The sequence below is a fragment of the Elephas maximus genome, chromosome 20 (genome assembly GCF_024166365.1).
Source record: "Elephas maximus indicus isolate mEleMax1 chromosome 20, mEleMax1 primary haplotype, whole genome shotgun sequence".
Classification (NCBI taxonomy): Eukaryota; Metazoa; Chordata; class Mammalia; order Proboscidea; family Elephantidae; genus Elephas; species Elephas maximus.
In genome coordinates, this window is record NC_064838.1 from 50,879,061 (window position 1) to 50,902,282 (window position 23,222).

The window sequence follows — 23,222 nt, forward strand, 5'->3', positions numbered from 1 at the left end:
ACGAGTAAGTGTAAGTAGAATTCTATGTATTCATTTTAAATAATTTTAATACGAGTAACCCACCTCTTTCTCTAAGGTCTTCAAGATAGGCTTTCATAAATTCTTTATCAAAATGTTGGCGATCCTGTTCACTTTCCATCACCTCATCGCCATCTTGACATTGGGTGTTATCAATGGGATTGTCCATAAGACTTACAAATCTATTCAAGAAAATATGGAAAATATCACAATTTTACTGTACATTTTTTACTTCAAAATACCTCACATTAGGAGGTTAACTGCCTCCATGAACAACTGCCTCCTTTGCCATGAGACCAGAAGAACTAGATAGTAACCAGAAACCAATACTGAATGTTTTGATCAAAGATTCTATAGCAGAAACCTGCTCAAAAGGGGGAAAAATGCAGAACAGAATTTCAAATTCTTATGGAATCCAGATCTTCTGAAGCTGAAGAGACTGGATGGACCCCTGAAACTATTGTTTTAAGACAATTTTTAAACCAAAAATATCCCCAGAAATCTTCTTAAAAGCAAACAATAGTCTAGCTTAACTAGTAAAGAATGCCTGCCTTGAGCTCTTTTAAGATCTATCTATATGGGATCAAATTCCCAACAGCAACTCAAAAGATTAGACAGGAAACTTACGGGGCAGTGAGTTTATGTTAATGGGGGAGGAACAATTCAGAAAATGAGGGTGAGAACAGTTGCACAACTCAGAATGTCATCAATGTCACTGAATTGTACATGTAGCAATTGTTGAATGGGTGTATGTTCTGCTGTGTATATTCTCAACAACAACAAAAATAAAATAAATTTAAAAATAATTTTCTCACATAAGAATCAACCTTGTGGTACTAAATCCCAAGGTCTCACTCATCCTTGAAATTCACAGTTGACTACCTAATATTAGCATCATTAGTAGAATTCTACTGTAGACCAATCCAGTAGCATTATGGAGTGAGTTTTAAGGCACAGACAGTTCTGAGCTCTGCTGGGGAAGTGAGAGGTACTTAGCCATGGGCAGAGGGCAGGAGGCCATGAAGTGGATAATGACACTTTTTCACAGTCAAATCCTTAAAATTGCATGATGTCTAGTTATGTTTGATATTACTTCCAATTATTGGTATTAAACTTTAAAAGCATGTGGCTAAATTAAAAAGGACTCAGAGAAAATCCTCACAAAAGAAGGTATTTAAAAGGTGGACTATTGCTACAAAACAAGAGTCTAAAGGAGAGAAACTAAAGTGGCACTGGATCTTCCATCCTGACGAATTTGAAAGTGGTTTCTGTGTAAAAGATGATAAAACCTGTCCTGTTGCCGTCGAGTCGATTCCAACTCATAGCGACCCTAGAGGACAGAGTAGAACTGCCCCATAGAGTTTCCAAGGAGCACCTGGTGGATCTGAACTGCCAGCCTTTTGGTTAGTAGCCATAGCACTTAACCACTAAGCCACTTAATTTCATTTCAAAATAGGAAATCCCTCGAACAGTCTGTGGTTGCAGTTGTAGGCCCGGTGGTCTTGGGGTGTTTGCATTGTTCTCAGTGGTTGGTAGAAGAGTTCTGCACGTGTGGAGGATGGAAGCCACACATTATCTCTCATATTTTAGTTTATATGTCTATTTCTTAGTTCATTTTCCTTTTAATTTTTTTTAATGTTTGAATATGGAAAAAGTAAAGATCTTTTAGTTTTTATGTAGATGAATCTGTTCAACATTTCCTTTGTGATTTCTTTCATTGAGTTTATGTTTATAGTCCTTCTCTATCTAAAAAAAAGACATATACCTATATTTTATTATTCTTTGCATTTTTTATCAAAATAATAACCGTATATATTTAAAAATCTGAACAGTGCAACAGTACTTTTTTTTAAAGCAGTTGTCCATCTCTCACCCTAACCCTTGGCTATTCTCAGAGACCAGAAGCAACCTCTTCAGCTTGTACTTCTGGTATCTGGTTGACCAATTTGAGACATGGCCTGTTAGTTAGCCTCTTGCAACGGTGGATGAGGATTTCATCTTTACTCCTTCTCTATTTCTCTGTACTCACAATGGTCACGTTACCATTTTTATTTACTGTAATAGAAATACTTTTTTACCTTAAGACAAATACTTCAATGTTGTTCAATCAAGTAGAGGTATTCCTTCCCTTCTCTTTCCTCCCGCAAACTTCCTACCTCCCAATTTCGGTTATCTATACTTTTACTTTTTCAACATTTTATTATAAAAATCTTCAAACTTTTCAAAGTTTCATTATGTAAAGTTTCAAACATTCAGAAAACCTGAGAAAATTTTACAGAGGACACTCCTGTACCCACCACCTAGATTCCACATTTAATATTTTACTGCACTGGCTTAGTCATGTATCCATTCATCTATGCATCCATCTATCCATCCCTCTAGCCATTTGTTTTTTGATGTATTTCAAAGCACATCACAGACATCATACACGTTTACACTGGAGGTCAACACCATTCCCATTCTGACCTGTAACCGTATTTAAATTTTCCATTTGGCCTGCCTGTTGCCATCGAATTGATTCCAACTCACAGACACCTTATAGGACAGAGTAGAACTGCTCCATAGGGTTTCCAAGAAGCGACTGGTGGATTCAAACTACGGCAGAACGCTTAACCACTGTGCCACTGCCATGAGTCAGAATCAACTCAACGGCAATGAGTTTTAGTTTTTATTCGGCTTGCAGTTTGAGTCTAAAATTAAAAATCAATCAACAATATTTACATTTTTATGACAATGTAAAGACTGTTCTCTTCAAAGGGTATTATAACTATATTGTCTTTGTCTATACAGTTTTGTTTTGTTTTTCCATTTTTCCAAGGGTTTCTATTCACCTTTTCCCCTTCCACCTTCTCCCCTCCACTATTTATCTTCCTTATAGAATTCATTTTTTAAGTTCTCTCTGCAAGCATATTCTCTGACTGCTTTTCCCTAGAGCTGTCATTCTCAGCGCCCTCTGTCCAGTTTAGCCTCAGGGAGCTGCTCTCTGGACTCCTGCAATCAGCCATCAGAGCGCCTTTCTGCCCAGCTTTCCTGGGTCAGATCCACTGCTGCCTGCATCTTTCATTCTCCTCTTTTTTGGTTTATGCCCTTGTCTTGGGAAAGCACATCCTCAAGTAACTTCTGCAAAGCAACGAGCTGGAGGTAAATTTTCTGAGTCTCTATATGTCTGAAAAGGTATACATTTTACCCTGATTATTGATTGGTAAAGAGCACTGGTGGCACAATGGTTAAGCGCTCAGCTGCTAACAGAAAGGCCAGCAGTTCAAACCCACCAGCCACTTAGCGGGCAAAAAGATGTGGCAGTCTGCTTCTGTAAAGATTTACAGCCTTGGAGACCCTGTGCGGCAGCTCTCCTCTGTCTTAAAGAGTCACTGAGCTGGAACTGACTCGACAACAATGGGTACTGATCTAGTGAGCTGGGCAGTATCGAATCCTAGACTGAAAATATCTCCCTCAGAGAATGTGAAGGCACTGTGCTGTTGTTGTCTTCCAGCAAACAGTGTTGTCAGTGTTGCCTTAAAAGTGAGCTGCAGTTTCTTTCTTGAAGCTTTTTTTTGGGGAGAGTTCCTTCTAAAGCCTGATGCCCTAAAATTTCACAATGACGTAGCTAAGTGTGAATTGGCTTTTTTTTTTTTTCCATTTTGTCGGGTATTTGGTGAGCCTTTTGATCTGACTAGAGGCTGCTTTGCTTCAGCTCTGGAAAATGATTTTATACTATGTAGCTGAAAACTTCTTCCTCACTGCTCTCTCTTTCTGGTATTCCTATTAAGCATATATTTTTTAAACTTTTTATTTAGAGACAATTGTAGATTCACAGGAAGTTGCAAAAACAGTACACAGAATTCCTTGACCCCTTCACCTTCTGTTGAACCTCCTTGGTTGAGAACCTTTGTCTCTCACTTCTTTGGTCTTTTTCTCTCCCTTCCTTCCCTCTCTTTTAATTCCTCTTTCTGGGAGCTTTCTCAATGTTTTCTTCCAAGCTGTTCATTGAAGATTTGTTGTTGTTTTGGCTAGCTTTTAATTTTTGTTTGTTTTAAATTGTTTGTTTTGCTATCCCACTTTTAATTACCAAGGGTTCTTAACTGCTGTCTATTGGTTCCTTTTCAATCATTTTGGTGTTGCTTAAAGCATGCAGTATCTCTTCAAATTTCTCTTAGATAGAAGTTGTAAGTTTTACACGTCTTTTCTTCCCCCCACCCCCCACCCCCGCCCCGAATTATCTGGCTTTGTGTTTTACATTTGTTTATTTTAATCATTATTTTCCACATAGGCAACTTTCTTTAGTTATCTGGTAAGGCTTGGTGATGCCTTCATATTTGAGAAGGAGGCAAGAAAGCGTTGACTGGGCACCTGTGTGAAAAGGCAGTGCTTGCCAAGGGGCCGACCTCACTGTGGGCCACGACTTAGGCAGAGAGCTAGCCAGTCCCCTGGGGAACCTGCAAACACAAAACAATGGGGTCTTTCCTCCAGGGCCACCTAAGAGGAGACCTCTGGCTTTGGTTCTGGGGGCTGGACTACTGGTATAAGCGCTCTGTCTGCTACAATCAAGGAGACTGCGGGTGGTGGGACGATCTGGAGCTCCCTGCACCTGGAATTCCTGACCACCAAGCTTCTTTAGAGATCTTTAGGACAGGCTGACTCACTCCTTGGCTTCAGCTTATTTCATTCTATTTTCATCAGTCCCTGCTCTTCAGTCCACCTTATGTCTTCCATAAACCAAAAACCAAACCCGTTGCTTATCGAGTCAATTCCCACTCATAGCAACCCTATAGGACAGAGTACAATTGCCCCATAGGGTTTCCAAGGCTATCATCTTTACAGAAGCAGGCTACATCTCTCTCCTGTGGAGTGGCTGGTGGATTTGAACCGCTGACCTTTTGGTTAGCAGCTGAGCACTTTAGCCACTGCACCACCAGGGTTGCAACCTCTCATTCAATGATGGCTTTCCCCTGCTTTCTCCATCATTGTGGGTTTATATATTTTTCAATTATTTTCATTTTGTTTTAACAGAATCATAAGAAGGATAGGTGTTAAACAAGTGGTCAATCCGCCATCATTAATGTGGCATGTCTTATGTTCTTATAGTTTCCTTTTTGTACTTAATTTATGGCTGGATCTAGATTTCATTCTGTTTACGCTATAAAGTGAAGATTGAAGAGGAGGGCTTTATTTTTTTTTTTCCTTACAAGTCAGTTTCCTCAATACAGTATTGAATCATTCATGCCTTCCCCACTGGTTTGTGAAAATTCCCATAGCACAAGTGAGGGCCGGGCTGGTTCTGGATACTGACCCTGTTCATGTGGATTATCACACCTTTTTTTAAAGCACTGTAATTCTTGGTAAGGCAAGTTCTGTCACATTAATTTTGTTTTCCAAAACCGTCACTGCTGTTCTTAGCTTTTTTTTTTTTTTTTTTCCTTTCACATATACTTTCAAACCAGTTTTTCAAATTCCAAAAAGAAATCCTATTGGAATTATGATCCTAACATTTTACACTTAAGTATAATTTTTTGAAGAAATCACATCCTTACAATCTACCCATCTAGAAGAGACACTCTGTGTGTTTCCAAATTTTTATAACTTCATTTTTTTTTTCAATTGTGCAAAAAATATATATGCAACAAAACATTGGCCATTTCAACATTCTTCCCCCTCCCGACTGCTCCTGGCAACACTAATAACCTTAGGTCTGTACACACTTGCCTCTTCTAGGTATTTCATGTAAGTGGGATTGTACAATATCATAGTCTTTCCATCCAGAAAAGACCCTGCCTGTCTTTCCAAATATTCCAAATGTCTTTGCTTATCTTTTGGGAATACTTTTTCGTTCCCTTCATATAAGAGAACTATTTTACTCTAAGGTTTTTCCTAGATATTTTGTATTTTGGGTTCTTACTAGTAATACCATCATTTTTTTCCCTTATTTTTCTAAGAAGTCAGTAAGTTATTCAATTTTTTTCTGCTAACTGGTATCTAGTCTTTTAATTGAACTTTTATTAATTCTAAGAGCTTTCATCTGCCCCTTTTAGATTTCCAAGTCCCACACTTATATCATTTGAAATTACTTTCATTACCGGCACATAAGTCATAATTATACCCCAACCAGAGCGTCTTCCTCTCCCGCTCTGGAATGTGAGGGTGCCAAGCCTGCTCCTGGTTGCCCAGGTGTGGAAAGGGCTTTAGGGGTGCGTTCTGCCACTCCTCTTACCGATGGGTCTCATTTTATCTGGACAACATTCCCAGAGACAGCCGAGGACAGCGGAAGAGCCCTTCCAGTGGGAGGAGTGAGATGGGGAAAGGAAGAAATGTCTTATATCTGTTAATCTTGTGCTTGTACAGGAATGAATTTCTCTCCCTTTGCAATAGTTAAGCCTCTTTATTTCTGTCTGTGACGTGTCTTATTGTCCCTGAGTGGTGCAGGCAGTTAAGCGTCCAACTACTATCCAAAATGCAACCTCGAAAGGAAGCCCACACAGAGGCACCTCAAAAGAAAGCCTTGGAGATCTGCTTCAGAAAGGCCACAACATTGAAAACCCTGTGAAGCAGTTCTACCCTGCAACACATGGGGTCGCCATAAGTTGGAATTCACTCAAAGGCAATTGGCTCTCAACTTACTGCAGAAAATGAGGAAGATTTAACTCTATGCTAATAGGGGGCATTTACCACTAAGAGAATTTAGAGTCCCAGGGAAATATTTCCTCTGGTGGGTTCAACTAGTAACTAGTGTTGAAGGAAAGTGGATCACTGGACAATGAGGAAATGGCTCTCCCTACAGCCGCCTCGTGGGAAGGTTCCTGTGGAGGTCCCAAGCTGCTGGGGATGAGCCAAAATGGCCTCAGGGGAGAGGTGACAGGAGAGCCCCAATGCCTCAAATTCTGGCAAGATGTGCTCCCAGGGAGCACCCACTCAGCTTTAGGGGAGGTGGAGTGGAGCTGGAGCTTTCAATTCCACCTCAGAAGTAAGGAAGTCTATTTCGTTTGTCTTCCCAAATTGGAGTCTGTTTGTGTTGCATTTGCATGGATGGTTTTTCTTAGTTTTGGGTGATTTCTGGCTTCCTTTAAGGAAACCCCAATAAGGGTGAGACAACTCGGTGGATTCGTTCACCAGCCACTGACCCCTCCAGGCCAGCCTCTAGGTCACTCAAGGTGATGTGAGTGCTGAGTGAGACAGATGGGGAGCCCCAGGAATACTTCCTGCTGTGCCTTCGACTAACCAACTAGTTGCTGTCCAGTCGATTCTGCCTCATGGCAACCCCATGAGTGTCACTGCAGAAACACCCTCCACAGGGCTTTCAGGGCTGTGACCTTTCGGAAGCAAATCCCCAGGTCTCTCTTCCAAGGCACCTGTGAGTGGGTTTGAATCTCCACCCTTTTTTGGTCAGCAGCCCAGCGCTTAACCTTTTGTGCCACCCAGGGGCTGCTGCATGTTCAACCAGCAGGCAGTATTGGTCCAGAAATCCCCTGAGCTCTACCTTCTCACGCCATTTACAAAAATTTCTAAGTCCTGTAGAAAGTTCCTCAGAATTGTTGTGAACAAGGATTAGATTCTCAGAATAAGAGCATCATCTAATCTAGTTCCTGAGGTAGTCGTGCAGACGCCAGGAGCTCCTCCATCCTTACTTGGTGTCGGAACACGTCTCTACTAGGATCGCTGGTCTACTCACTTTACAGGTGTGGATGCGTCACAAAGGGCAGTTGGGACCTCCACCAAATGGTCCCCACTGACGACGATCAAGGTGAGCTTCTTTAGGTTCAGCAAGGCATAAGGGAGATATGTCAGCTTGTTTTTATACAAGAGGAAAGTCTGCAGTTCCTCTAGCCTAAGAAGTAAAAGGGAATAGAACAGAAGAATTTAGCTTCACGACAAAAGAAAACTGACTCGAACTACAAATAAATTCTAGTAGGAAATCCCTACTTAGCTTATTTCATATATGCAATCCTTATGAGAATAAACTTATCTTAAAATTTAAATAAATGGATAATAAATTCATGCCTGATGACACAATTTATTTTTTTTCCCCCAGTTTTTACGGATTCGATCACCACTTGCTTCTAAAGACACAGATATAGCAGCAGGATAAGTCAATTGCACAATACACACAAGTAGACCAGGGTGAGAGGCATTGGTTCAGTGATAGAATTCCCGCCCTTCCATGCTGGAGTCCCAGGGTCAGTTCCAGGTCAACGCACCCCACATGCAGCCACCGCCCATCTGTCGGTGGAGGCTTGCATGTTGCTATGATGCTGAACAGGCCTGCAGCAGAGCTTCCAGGCTAAAATGGACTACGAAGAAAGGCCTGGTGATCTATTGCAGAAAATCAGTCAATGCAAACTCTATGGCTCGCAGCGGTCTGATGCTAGTGGATGGGGTCACCAAGAGGCAGGGGCCCTACTCAGTGGTTGCTAACAAAAGACAAAAGACCATGATGGGGCCTCAAAAAACCAAACCTGTTGCCGTCGGGTCAATTCCGACTCATAGTGACCCTATAGGACAGAGTAGAACTGCCAAGATAGGGCTTCCAAGGAGTGGCTGGTGGATTTGAACTGCTGACCTTTTGGTTAGCAGCTAAGTGCTGAGCCACTTCACCACCAGGGCTCCAGGGCCTCAAAAGTGGTCCTCAATCCAAGTGTCTCTCACATGCCCAAAGGTTAATAGGGCACTGGAAAGAGATAATACTAGAGCTGGAGCACAAATAAACAGATTTTGGGCACATATATCCTTTAGTACATTTTGAAAGTACGGTGATTCTTCACCTATATTTTCTAACTTGAAAAATAGGAAGAAACGTGCAGACTAAAAAGGAAATAGATGAAAAATGCTCCAGATATGTTTTACTCTGCTTCCCATTCTATTCTAACACAGCCACCCCCTTTCAGTTTTTCGATTTCATTCATTTGCCAAATCCTGACTGACCCCACAAAGAGTTGACAAAGTTCCTCGCGTGTTCTAAACCGAAGTCCCAATTCCCACTTAGTCTCATAAACCTGCATAGCATCGACACACACCGTGTGTATTAGTCGGCATTCAGGCGTAAGCCATTTTTGGCCTTTGAGCCATGACAGTTTACTTACACTACTTTATGAAGCAGATTGTGGATTCTAGCAGGCTAGAGGTTTTGTTTCATTCACCACTTTAAACCTAGCCCACTCACTAGGCCTGCCATGCATACAGGAGCCTAATAACATTCGTGGAATGAAGGAATGAATAAATCTTACATGATCCAGGGCAATAATTACTTAAACATGAAATAGCTACAAAGATATAATTCGAAAACCTCATTAAGCATGTCAATTTTGTTTCAGAGGTTATGTATAAATCAACCAACAGAACTAACAAAGATTTCCCTCGCTGATACTCTAAACCTGGTGATACGTTTCTCTTCTATGTGTAATAAATTTACTTTTGTACTCCTGTAAAGTCAATGATGACATTCTACTGAGGATGAAACAAATTAAAGTTCACCAAGACAACAAAAGACGGTTGAAACACACGTATCTGTGTATATGCATAATGCAGGCTGGAAGTGGTCTTATTCTATACAGAACCAAACTAACTTTCTGGAAACAATAAACTCTTGAATATTAAGGACAGTTGGCTTCACAGAGCATTCACACGTTATGCATGTTTAAAATGTTAGCGGTGTTTAAGGCATTAGTCACTAATTCATGTACCTCACCTTTAGAAAGCAAGTAGCTACCTGTCTATATCTTGTGGCAGGTCATTCAGGTGATTGCTGCTGACATCCAGCCACTGCAAATCAGACATCCGCAGGACACAGATCGGGATACTGGAAAACTTGTTTGCTGAGATATCCACAAATGCAACTTGCTTCAAATTACTTAACTAGAAGGAAATAGCAAAGTATTCTCACTACTTCTTTGAGAGTAGGCATTAAGTTCTACTAATAACTTTCAGATTGATGTTTCTTCCCTCGAAGAGGGCATGCCTATGATATATGCAAAACAGATCAAAATAGTATGTATTTTTCAGCACCTACTATGTGCCATTCCCTATGCTACACATTGGGATGCTAAGGTAAACAGCACACGGCGGCTGCTCTCAAGGAGTTTATACTTTCAGAAATACGCAATGCACTTTTACATCGTAAGAACTAACGTGAAGACATTTTCAACTTACAGTGTTAGGTAACACAGAGGAAGACGTGACTAATCTGCCTGACATCGCAGTGGGGTGAGAGTCAGGGCTCGGGGAAGATTTCACACAGAATGGAATGTTTGAACTGGGCCCTGAGGTCCCTCAACAGGTGAAAAGGAAAGCAAGGAACTCCAGCAGGGGGAACAGCATGTGCAAAGTCACAGAAGACACAAAGCACAAGGTCTGAAGATTACAATGATTTGGTGGAGGTTGTAAGGAGTCCTGGTAGAGCAGTGGTTAAGCATTTGGCTGCTAACTAAAAGGTTGGCAGTTCAAATCCACTAGCCATTCGGTGGGAGAAAGATGTGGCAGTCTACTTCTGTAAAGATTACAGCCTTGGAAACCCGATGGGGTAGTTCTACTCTGTCTTATAGGGTTGCTATGAGTCAGAATCAACTCAACAGCAATGGGCTTTGTTACCCATGAGTTTTCAAAAATCTTAAAAGACATACATTTGGGCTTGTAAGTGACATGACAAATGACTAGATATCTCTATAGTTTATGCTTTATGTCCATAATTTTTGTTTGTAACACGGTAACAAAATATAAGGAGAAATATATTTTGATCTCAAAAGTCAATCTATAAATATGAAATACAATAAGAAAAGTGTCTCATGCTTGGATTCAGATATGTAAACTGATAGTTACTATTGAAATACAGGAGTGTGTGGAGGCTCTATTTCAATAGTAACTATCTTCTATGGACTGCTACCTTTTATGGACTTATTTTAATATTCCATGGATGAAATCTGAGATGCTTCTCAAAACTACATTTTTAAAACTGTTACCAAATACAGAGCCAGTTGGAGAAGGTACTATTAAAATGAAGAAAAAAAGCAGCAGTAGACTCATGCTTCTGTTGACCCAAGCCCATCTGTATAAGGAAACCCTGGTGGCATAGTGGTTAAGTGCTATGGCTGCTAACCAAAAGGCTGGCAGTTCAAACCCACCAGGTGATCCTTGGAAACTCTATGGGGTAGTTCTACTCTGCCCTTTAGGGTCACTATAAGTTGGAATCGACTCGATGGCAATGGGTCACATCTATAAAACCTAATTCCATATTGCCAAATTTGCTTTAATGAGACGCAGACAAAAGTCAACCTATTGAATGGGCATATTCTAATTTTGCTCTTCTTCTGGATTTAGAAAAATGAGTACAGAGACAGTGATGTGACGGTGAATAACCCATCAAGACAGAAGTTCTTGATGCACAGAATTCAAACTAAAGTTTCTAACTGTGTCTCCGGGGCTATCAGAGCATCAGGAAAATCAAGACTGAATTACAACCCATCTCTTTTCTTTCTTCTTTCCCAGCAGGATTGTGAGATCTTACCTCCCTTCAGCACAAGAAGCTGGTTGAGCTTTATTTGGCAATAAAAAACTGTTCACTTTTATCTACTCTGTTTTATCAGAAAATGATTTAAAAGCTTTTCTCCAATTAATACAGACCAAAAAAAAAACTAATGAATATTTTTAAATCGATGAATTTCTTCAATCCTACCTGTAGGACTACTTCAGTCATCTACAAGTTCTGTTATGGGTATTATAAAATTTGTACCCCATTTTATTTATTTACAATTTCACCACTGCAGATGCATAAATCAGGATCTGCACTACAGACAATATGCACTGCACATTAAATAAAAGCTAAATAAGAAAAGCTTGCATGAAAATAGGATGTTTTGCTTAACTTTCCTTTGATAGTATTTCTGAATTTAAATTCAGTACCTAGCCTAGTAGAAAAACATCTTTTAATGATCTTGTAACAGCCAATATTAAAAAAAAAAGAAAATTGCCATCGAGTTGATTCCGACTCATAGTGACCCTATACAACAGAGAACAGCCCCATATAGTTTCCAAGGAGCAGCTGGTCAATTCAAAGTGCAGGCCTTTTGATTAGCAGCCAAGCTCTTAACCACTGCACCACCAGGGCTCCAATAGTTGATATAGGATAATTAAAAATAATCTCCAAAATAATGTAATATACTAAAGAGAGACTTCAACTTTTAAACTTTCTTCCCCATATTATAACCATTCCATGTTACTACCCAAATAAAAATAAATCATAGTGAAGAAATGTTTATTTCTTACTTCAAAGGGAAGCTCAGTTAATTCTAGATTTCCAGAAAAGTCCAGTTTCTCCAGATTTTCACAATATCCCAGTTCTGGAGGAATGCTTTTCAGACGGTTGAAACTCACGTTGAGTTCTTTCAGGTTCTTCAAACAACCTGTCATCAGAAAAAGTCAACGTCCACTGAGTAGGCCTTTGAAGGTCTTTTAGAATAAAAAACAACACTTAGATGTAAAACATTTGCATAAATAATGATGAGGAAGGCACTAAACATCTTGCATTTGTTTTTTAAGCATTCTTCATTAAATATCTACTCATCTTTTATCCTGAAGATTTTAGTCCCTGATCAGCATCTTTTGCTTACTCTTTAATTGTTTAATGCTTCATGAAGCCACAGCGCAGGGAATCTGTCCTCCAAGTACTTGGGTCAGGCTTCACAGAATGTGAGCCTTTCATAAACTACCTGACCTAAATAACAGGCAGTGGCTTTGAAGAGTGGTACGTCTCCTAAAAAATATCATGACGAGCTGTAGTACTGGTGGACTCTAGGCATGGAAATATGCAAAAAAACACTGTGTATGTGGCCAATGATTCAGACAAATAGATTGTTTACAGATGGTACATAATTCATCATTTATCTTTGGCTTCACATTTGCATTGATTTAATTATGACATATCATACTTCATGAAGAATATGCTATAAGTCCCTTTCACAGGCAGGAAGTGAAAAAACTAAGAATAACAGGCAATAATTGGATTGATTTAAAAATGTTGTTATTTTGATCAAAGATTCTATAGAAGAATCCTGATCAAAAGGGAGGAAATGCAGAACAGAATTTCAAATTTTCATGGACCCCAGACTTCCCAGAGCCATAGAGGGTGGGTGAACCCCTGAAAATACTGTCCCGAGGCAATCTTTAAGCCTTAAACCCAAAGACTTCTTAAAACCAAACAATCATCTAGCTTAACCAGAAAAAAAATGTCTGCCTTGAGCATTATGCTTTTTAAGATCTATCTACATGGTATCAAATTCCCAACAGCAACTGGGGAAATTAGACAGGAACCTTAGGGGCAGTGAGTTTATGTTAATGGGGGAGGAACAACTCAGAAGAGCAAAGTGAGAATGGCTGCACAATTGGAAGAATGTAATCATTGACAGTGAATTGTACATGTAGAAACTGTTGAATTGGTGTATGTTTTGCTGTGCGTAGAAACCCTGGTGGCCTAGTGGTTAAGTGCTACAGCTGCTAACCAAAGGGTTGGCAGTTCAAATCCGCCAGGCCCTCCTTGGAAACTCTATAGGGCAGTTCTACTCCGTCCTATAGGGTCACTAGGAGTCGGAATTGACTCCACAGCACTGGGTTTGGGTTTGGTTTTGAGTTTTGTCGTGCATATTCCCAACAACAAAATAAATATAATTTTTAACGTTGTTGTACACCATCAAGTTGACTCCGACTTAAAGCGATGCCATATGACAGAGTAGAACAATCCCTCCCCTGAAATATTTACAGAAGCAGGTAGCCAAGTCTTTCTCCCACAGAGCAGCTGGTAGGTTCGAACCATCAACATTTTGGTTAATCGCTGAGTGCTTCACCACTGTGCCACCATACGATTAGCATAGACAATGTGAATGTTCTATGTTGAGTCTACTTTTCAGACATTGCAAAGTAAATTTATCTATTAAAGAGTTCCATGACCTAGCTGATGGAGGCATTTGCTTTAGTACTTTAGGATACATTTATACCAATATACATGCATTTTACTATTATGGTGGAATCCTGGTGGCATTGTGGTTAAGTGTTACGGCTGCTTGCCAAAGGGTCGGCAGTTCAAATCTGCCAGGCGCTCATTGGAAGCTCTATGGGGCAGTTCTACTCTGTCCTATAGGGTCACTATGAGTGGAATCTACTCGAGGGCACTGGCACTGGGTGGGTTACTATTATGAGGGCTACAAGGATAAGACAAATAACTGAAAAGAAAGTTTTATACTACCGTCTTCCTAAAGACGGTCAAAGAAAAAGCAATAGACTTTAGAAAGTCTACAGCAAACATAACTTTTTAATAATTTATAGACATAAAGAAATTGCGTGTTTATATTATAATCAGTGTTATCCTTGCCACTCATTTCCACAAGGCCTGATTTTATTATATAAATATTACTTTTCCTTTCTCAATATCCTTGGAAGAATTTGATATTACCGTATTTTACGCAAATAACTCACGACGTCTATGTTGGTTTGCTAACTTTGCCCTCCCCCCACGAGGTATTCTCCTAAGCATTGCTATACACTGCTGTGAAAAACAAATTGGCATACCATGCTTATGGAAACACTTCAAGGGGGAAGGACGCTGTTGGCAAACCAATATAGAAGGTGCGTGTTATTCGCATAAGATACGGTATTCATTTGAGAAGGGCTCAGTTTTCTCCCTCAGAGTTGATTTAGATCAAAAGCCCCAGGCAGAGGATGTGGGGCAACACTAAACATAATTTATCATTTATTTTTCAAGTACTCTTTATTAAATGTCTACTCATCTTTTACCTATCCTGAATGTTTGGTCCTTCTTTAAGCAGGTTATTGCACTCACACTCTCCCTCCCACCCTTCCACCCCAACTCCCCAGCCCCCTTCTCCCATTCAGGGGACCAGGGTACTTTGCGGACAGACCCAGGACATTAAGCACTCTGGTTGAAAGCAGCTCCCAGCTTCCTGCCCAAGCAGGGTCATCCTCGTTGCCACTTGCCGTGGTAAACAGGGTTTTGAAAAAACAAAAAGGAATTTGTTCATCCTCACAAAAATGAGCAGATTTAGGAAACCCCCCCTGTTATTCACTAGGCCTCATCTTCAGCTGGGAAACACCAGCCCAGCAGGGCCACATGTAACGCTCTCCTCAGGACAAGCACTCCAGTGGGGCCATTTCCTTTCTTGCCATTCACTTCATTCTGATTTGGACCACGTTTTTTCCCTACCTTTCTTTTTTTTTTTATAGTAGAAGTAGAATGTAGAGCACAGGATCACATTCTTAGAAAACATACTTAGTTATCAAAATTATCTATACTTATATTTCAGAACATTGTTAATGGTCAAGGCTAATACTTTATAAATGCACAGCACATTAGAGATTCCAAGGTGCTTTCATGGACGACGTGTCATTTTGATTAAGAGCTCCACAAAACCGGCCTGTGTGGTAGTGTGGCCATGGCCATGCTGTTCTGGGTCCTGGGGGCAGAATCCTGCAGAGATTTTGTCACTTATCCAGAGTCACATAGCTGCCAGCAGCACAGCCCAGTTCCTAACCACTCCCCAGTCTCCTTGACGAGGTAGTGCCCATCTCCTATAGGCTCACAGCTCTCCAGGCACCTCCCTTTACAGCTCTTGACACAATCGCAGTTTTCTGTGTTTTTTGATGACACTTAGACTAATGTCTGTCTCTTCCACCAGACGTAACCTCCATGAGAGCAGGGACCACTGTGTTTTGCTCACCATTTTCTTCCCAGGGTCTGGTACAGTGCCTGGCACAGAGCAGGTGCTCAAATATTTGTTTATTGTTTGCACACAGTAAGTGCTCAATAAATGTGCTTGAACGTATGGGTTTATAGATAACTACTGGATAACAAAAAATAAAACCCGTTGCTGATTCCGACTCATAGCAACCCTATAGGACAGAGTAGAACTGCCCCACAGGGCTTCCAAGGAGTGGCAAATGTCCACATATGTTAAGTTATCCTGGTGGGCTCGTGGGATTGAGGCATCACTAACAAAGGAGACCTGCAAATGGGCAGGTCTGGGAACACATGAAACAGCTCTGCCGGCAATTTCATGGAGCAATAGAAGGAAGAAACCATTCACACAGTGTCAGCAGCCAAATAGCTGTCTGCTCACCACAGACGAAAGGCCTGAAGGCTCCTGCTAACCAACGTACCAATTTCTGCTGGAAGACATGAGATTTGGTTTTTTGGTAGGTCCAGAATTCTCATCTCTTGAAACAGCTCAATATAGGTAGGAATGATTTGAATCAGGGTGTTGTTTATATGCCATTCTTTCAGGTGGGTCTGCTCCTTCAACGAATCTGGGAGCTCCTAAAACAGAATTAAATTACATCAGTCGGAACTAGTCCCTCGATATGTCAGAGTTGAGGCGCAGTGTACACACAGCCAAGCAGTAGATTTCACAGCCAGCTCTACGAGCCATTTTTAAAAGAAAGCCAAGACCCCACCAAAGCCCTTTGCAGTCAAGTCAATTCTGACTCACAGAGAGCCTACAGGACACAGCAGAACTGCCCCATACGGTTTCCGAGGATCGACTGGTGGATTTGAACTGCAGACCTTTTGGATAGCAGCCAAACACTAAACCACTGTGCCACCAGGGCTCCAAAGACCCCCATAGTTGTCATTAATTTCAGAATGGCACATTAGCCTAATTTCAAAACTGCCATGAACTCACGATATTACTAAAATCAAATGCCTAGTGGACGCAGACAACCAGGCTCACACACAGAGCCAGAACACAAATTATGTTTTCACAACATACCAATTTAATATCTTCTAAAAAAAAAAAGAAGAAGAAAGTCTTTACATACGTTAGATTTTAAAATTTGGGCTGTATTTCTGTTACCCTGAGGTTACTTTTAGAAATGCTTGATTCACATTTAATATTTGCTGTGTCAAATTTCCAAATGTTTTTATGAGTTTATCATAAGGAACGAAAAGGAGCCAGGTGGTACAACGGATAAGTGCTCAGCTGCTAACTGAAAGGTGGACCCACCCAGTGGCTCCACGGGAAAAAGACTTGGTGATCTACTTCGGTAAAGATCACAGCCTAGAAAACCCTATGGGGCAGTTCTGCTCTGTCACATGGGGTCGCTATGAGTCAGATCACCCCAACCGCACCTAACAACAACAACGAGGGAAACTAGAGCAAAGAAATTCTAAGATGATGAAATCAAGTCTCAGGGAGGTCAACAGAAGAAGATGGAGAATAGAGATTTTAAAGAGACTGTGCGGTCCTTTAAAGAGATCAAACCAGAGTCCTGGGCCTGGGGGGCTTCTGGCTCATCACAGAGGTGATACCCCTCCACCCACATCTGACATCGCAGCTGCAGAGCATGGCCTAGTGGCAGCTCTAAAGGGCAAAAGCAGATGTCTTTCCTCTCGTCCCCCAGAAGCTCCACAGCCCCGTCCACCTCTGAATGACACTTTCTGCAGGGGCTGGGTGTGCTGCCCGGTGGGATGTTAGAGGTCAGAACTCCCTTCTGCCACCAAGCCGTCTAAGATGGTGAAAATCCCTGAACAGAGCTGCTCACTCCTTAATTAGAGGTAAGGCCGAAACACAAACCTCTCTGGGAGAGAACGGTGACTAGAGAACGCCAGGGGCTTCAGAGTCTTCTGTCTACTGGATTCCATCAGGGTAAGGTAGCCAGGTTAGGGAACTGAGGGGGCGGGGGCTGGGTTGCGAACAACAGGCTGCCAGTAATGAAGACCTGGTTGCACAGTTCACAACGGGGTCTCCCCTAGCCCACGAAACCACAACCATCTCCCCATCCTTCCCTTCTTACCATAATAACCAAAAAAAAAACCATTGCCATAGAGTTGACTCCAGCTCGTGAGGACCCCATGTGTGTCAAAGTACTCCACAGGGTTTTCAATGGCTGATTTTTCAGAAGTAGATCGCCAGGCCTTTCTTCCAAGATGCCCATGGAGGACTCGAACCTCTAACATTTCCATTAACAGCCGAGCACACTAACCATTTGCACCACGCAGGGACTCCAACTTGTCGTACTAGACATTCATTAAATGCGCTGTAAAGTAATGATTTTCAAAAAGAAGTTCGTGAGCCAAGAGAACTCCTTGCAGCTTCTTCAGGCAGACTGTATGATCCCCTACAGGGAAGTGCTTGGCCCAAGGTCATGTTTGATGATGGCACACGAGAATCATTTACCAACAGCACTCAATTAAAAACCCAGAAATGCCCTGCTTTTTGACCCAGGATAGACAAGTGTCCAGGTACCCACTGATCTCTGTGATGGGGCGCAAGAAGGAGTATATCGAAGAGGCTTTACAGTAATAACCTCACGCATTTTTAGAGAACTGTGTAGCTAATGCATGTCACAGAGCATTCTCTCCTTTAATCCCCACGTTAGCTCTCAGAGGTGGTCAGGGCAAGCATTAGCACCATTTTACTGATAAGGACAATGAAACGCAGAAAAGGAAAGTGATTCAGGTCACATGGCTAATAAACTACAGCCTCAGAATCATCTCAAATATTTTAGTCTCCCAGTCCAGAGTCCTTTCAGTCACAAAACCCAAAACCAAACCCATTGCTGTCGAGTTGATTTGGACTCATAGCAACCCTATAGGACAGGGTAGAACTGCACCATAGGCTTTCCAAGGAGAAGCTGGTAGATTCCAGCAGCTGACCTTTTGATTAGCAACCAAGCTCTTAACCACTGCGCCACGAGGGCTCCTTTAGTCACAAAGTGGCAGGGTAAAAAGGGATGGGAGGCAGGTCCCAAGAACCTCTATCCCATGCTGAAGGACTTTCGCCAACGGCAGGTTTCCCTGATCAAGCTGAGTTATCCTGCACCCCCAGCTGCTGCTTCCACCAGTAAATGGCAGGCTTAACATGGAAAGCGATTTCAGATCATAGACAAGCCCTGGAGACACCTCCCCAAGCAAATCAGCAAGGGGTGGGGAACCGGAGCAGGACGCCACCAGTAAACACCTAAGGAAAGAAACGGGGCGGGGGGGGGCCGGAGGGGAGGGGGAGGGGGAGGGGGAGGGGGAGGGGACAGACATCTTTGTCCTGGCCTCAGAATCTCAGGGCAGGAAAATTGGATAAAGACGGCAAAATGCCTACAGCACCGTGACAAGTCAGCAAAGGGACCACCCACTGAGAGTAATTACATAAATGAAAGGATGCGGTCATTAAAAAAGGGGGGAGAGGGGCAAAGGATTATTTTAGGTGGCAAGGGAAAACCAGCAGAGTTCAGCATGTTACAGGCTGTGCCTGTGGGGGAGGGCCGATGGGGTCCCAGCTCCTCAGCTTCCGGGGGATCCATGGGGAGCCCGCGGCTCTTTCCGTGGTTACCCTGCGATTCACGGAGGAAGAGAACGTGAGCGCCCGCTTAGAGCGGGGAGTGGGCTCCGGAGGCAGAAGCATCCTTTCCACCAAGGTCTGGGCCTCCGGCTCCGGTCCGCGGCGGCCAGCAGCCACAGCGCTGCACCGCGCGTCCACGTCCTGCAGATGGCGACACACCTCGACTTACCGTCCACTGCTGCCCCGAAAGTTCAAACACAAACGGACTCCGCCTTTTGTCTCTCTCCTTGGAAAGCGAGCTCTGCCTCGCCAGAGAATTGCGTTCGATCTTTTCCAGCAGCCTCACGCTGGTGTCTACGAAACCATTCTTGCAGTACTGGGCTTGGGGGATGCCTTTCCTCTTGCACTCGGCCACGAAATTCCACTCTTCCTTTATCCTAAACCGGCAGCAGAGGCAGCAGTTACTCTCCCGCGGGAAATCGCCTTCACCGGCCAAGGGCAGCCCATCAGGCTCCCCGGGCGCAGGCGCTGTCGTTCGGGTCGCAGAGCGCGACTTCCCGGGGTGGTATAAGCTGTTTGCTTTCCATTACTAACCCAAACGTTGGTGGCTCGAACCCACCCCGCAGCGCCGTGGAAGAAAGGCCAACAAAAACCCTATAGAGTTCTGTTCTGTAACACATGGGGTCGCCATGAGTCCCAGTCGACTCACGACATTTTTTTTTTTTTTTTCTTTTACCATTAGGGGAATTGAGTGTTCTGTTCTGGGCAACAGTGTGAGGGTTCTAAAGTCCACCCTGGCATGTGTCACCAACACCGAGATGTCCCCAAGGAGAGGCATCCACCTCCACAACGGTTGTTGCTCAAGTCCCCATTCACTAAATAAGCTAAAAGACTACAGAAAACACGTACTTTTCCAATGCACTCTGCTGGAGTCTTTCTGCCTCCTTCTTCTGCCAAGCTTTGTGCTTCTTGACACGAGATTCCCACAAGGCTCTGACGACAGAAATGTCAAATACGACCACTTTATGTCCCATTTTGGGAGCATGGAATTACCTATTTAAAAATATATATGTACATGTCAGCTTCATATACACACAGGAGAAAATTTTTAATATGAACTTCAAAATAAAACATAAATGAATCAGTTTTCTTAAGGATTGATGAAATGCCTTATCGCTTCCAGGACGGGAGCTTGCTAATCTTCCTAAAGTCTGATAATAATCTGTGTAAGTCATGCTTCAACACTCACCCTGGGTCATCTCCTTCAGAAAGTCACTTGTCTGAACTTGGGGTTCCCAAAGCCCTCTAAGCTCTCCTCAAACTTCACAGTTCCACACTGTTGAATTTGTGAGTATATGCTTCTAATCTTCCCAGTAGATTATAATTTAGTCATGGGTAATTATCACAAATTAATCACACACACACATTTTCTCTCTCTTTCTCTAAATACTCATTCCTGTCAAGTTGATTTTGACTCATAGCAACACTCAAAGCAGAATAGTAGAATATACCTTCTTAGTTCTTAGGTGATTAGCTGCCGTCAACTCAATTCTGACTCATGGCAACCCGTGTGTGTCAGAGTAGAAGTGTGCTCCACAGGGTTTCCAATAGCTGATTTTTCAAAAATAGGTTGCCAGGCCTTTCGTCCAAAATGCCTGTGGGTGGGCTCGAACCTCCCAACCTTTTGATGAGCAGCTGAGCACATAAACCATTTGAACCACCCCGTCCGGGGATATGTCTCCTGGATTCCCCTGCAGCATGAGCCCTCAGAAGCTGCTGGTCTCTGTTTACGTGTTCTCCAAGGGAAAGGAAACTCAGGCCATCCCATCTTTAAGGGACTTAGAAGTTGAAGATTCAGTCTCTACCCTCAGTTTCACCAAATAAAACATGGGAGGCCCAGAAAAGTTTTGCCTGTATCCCTGGCATGTAGCATAGTGCCTGGCACCTAGTCGGGCCCCTATAAATGTTTGTGGAATGAATAAGTGAGGGAATAAAAGACTTGCATCCAGATGGCACTCAATGAGCTCTCTCTCTCCTTTTTATTTTCCCACTTTCATCTTTTTGTTGTTGTTGTTGTTTGGGGTTATCTTTACTATTTAAGTGATCACTTGCTCACTGCACAAAAAAAAAACTATTTGGATATAAAAGTACATTTCAGTGTTTGTTCTACCATATTTATTTCCCGTATCTAAGTAAAACTATTTTCAAGATACTGTTTTAAACTTTCCTTACCTGCAGCTTAGAAATCTGGCTAAACCCATTGCCTGGTTTACACAAACACACGGAGTATTAGTTGGTAAATAGTACAATTGTTGAATATTTTCTTCTCCATTTCCAGACACTAAATTCACTGCTAAGTAGCAGTCACTGGGGGCAGGAAAACCAAATATTGAATCTTCTGACGCATGTGAGTGCTCTCCACAAACGGCTTGCCAGTAGGTGGAGGAGAACGGGACTAGGTTTGTGAAGCTGAACATCTGAAGCCTATAATTTTAGCCTGAAGAGCTGAAAACGCGACCCCAATTTACCACCCTCTTCCCTTGCATTTTTGTCATCTGCCTTTCATCTCCCTTAAATCCCCTCGGCCTAAAGCTGGTTTCGAGCTATGATAATCCGATGTTATAGCTTAGGAATTTGTCCTCTTTGCTTTTCATGGTCAACTGTTCTAATATCTCCAGAACTTTCTCAGGAAAAACAAGTATTTCCTTTTTATTAAAAGTGAAATGCAGGTCTCACCACAATAAAAAATAATTAAAGAAAAAAAAAAAGTGAAATGCAGGACGTGGCAACTCGGGATTGTAAGCCCGACTTCAGTCACAGTGCTCAGTGCTCTGGGATTTTCCTTCATTGTTTAAAAGTTTTCTTTGGGTTCAAGAAGGTATCGAGCATTTGTCTTTTTTCTAGACTCTACTTCGTGGGTATCGTTTACTGATGTTTCTTTTGGGGCAGTGTGTCACGACATCAGCGCGGTATTACCTATCATCATTATGAGGCTAACGACAGCTGCCATTTAGTACTGCCCTGGAGGTGCGGTCGTTAAAGCTCTCCGCTGCTAACCAAAAGGTCAGTGGTTGGAACCCACCAGCCTCTCTGCGGGAGAAAGGTGTAACAGTCTGCTTCTTTAAAGATTTGCAGCCTTGGAAACCCTATGGGGTAGATCTATGCTGCCCTAGGGAGTCACTATCGACTCAATTGGCAGTGGGTTTTTAGCCATTTAGTAAATGCCTATAACTTGGTGCCATTGATTCTAGTCTCTACCACAGCCTGGAAAGATGGATGTTCTCGTTTTACTCTTCTGAGATTTTCCTCTTGAGCCTCCCTGAGGCTGATAGAGCTTCTATAGTTTTCCCAAAGTCACACAGTTTAGCTAGTCATCTGTTTCAAAGTCTGTGCTGCCCCTGGTAATTACAGTTTATTTATACAGCGTCTTTCCAAATACGTGAAATAGTTTCACATAACACTATCCCATTAATTGACACAACAGTGAGAGGAACAACTTCCTGCCAAATCCCTGAATGCAGAGCAGAGAGCTGAAGTTGCCAAGTCATACTTTTGCTGTAATAAAACTGTAATAATAAGTATAGAACTTTCTGTGAGTTCTGTAAGTCATTCCAGCAAACTATTGAACCCAAGGGAGTAGTGGGAACCAGCAGGTCAGAAGTGAAGGGGAGTGAGCCCTGGTGATCCCTGAGGTTATGGCTGGCATCCTGAGTGGGTAGAGGGAACCCACAAATCTGTAGCCAATAGGGCAGAAGTGAGGGTGTCACGGGGACCTCCAAGCTTATGGCTGGCATCTGAAGTCTTGGGCAGGCCTGGAAGTCTGAAGGACCGAGCTCTTTAGCCTGTGAGATCTGACCTATCTCCCCCGTGGTTAGGGTCAGAACTGGATTTGCAGTTGTGGTAGAGAAGACATCTCAAGTTAGCTGGTGTATGCCATAAAAGGTA

The 23,222-nt window shown here is 42.5% G+C and overlaps 1 protein-coding gene across 3 annotated transcripts in view; it reads right to left on the reverse strand.

The window, feature by feature from the left end:
- Positions 1-23,222, reverse strand: part of LRRC2 (leucine rich repeat containing 2) — a 34,569-nt gene that overhangs the window by 5,095 nt on the left and 6,252 nt on the right. For all 3 annotated transcript variants that reach the window (XM_049863067.1, XM_049863066.1, XM_049863065.1), the window contains 7 exons: positions 20,187-20,330; positions 19,507-19,714; positions 16,165-16,321; positions 12,265-12,401; positions 9,716-9,861; positions 7,682-7,837; positions 64-200 (listed from right to left, as the gene is read on the reverse strand). In XM_049863067.1, the coding sequence (XP_049719024.1) occupies positions 64-200; positions 7,682-7,837; positions 9,716-9,861; positions 12,265-12,401; positions 16,165-16,321; positions 19,507-19,714; positions 20,187-20,311 (1,066 nt within the window). In that variant the 5' untranslated portion in view covers positions 20,312-20,330. The remainder of the gene's footprint in view (positions 1-63; positions 201-7,681; positions 7,838-9,715; positions 9,862-12,264; positions 12,402-16,164; positions 16,322-19,506; positions 19,715-20,186; positions 20,331-23,222) is intronic.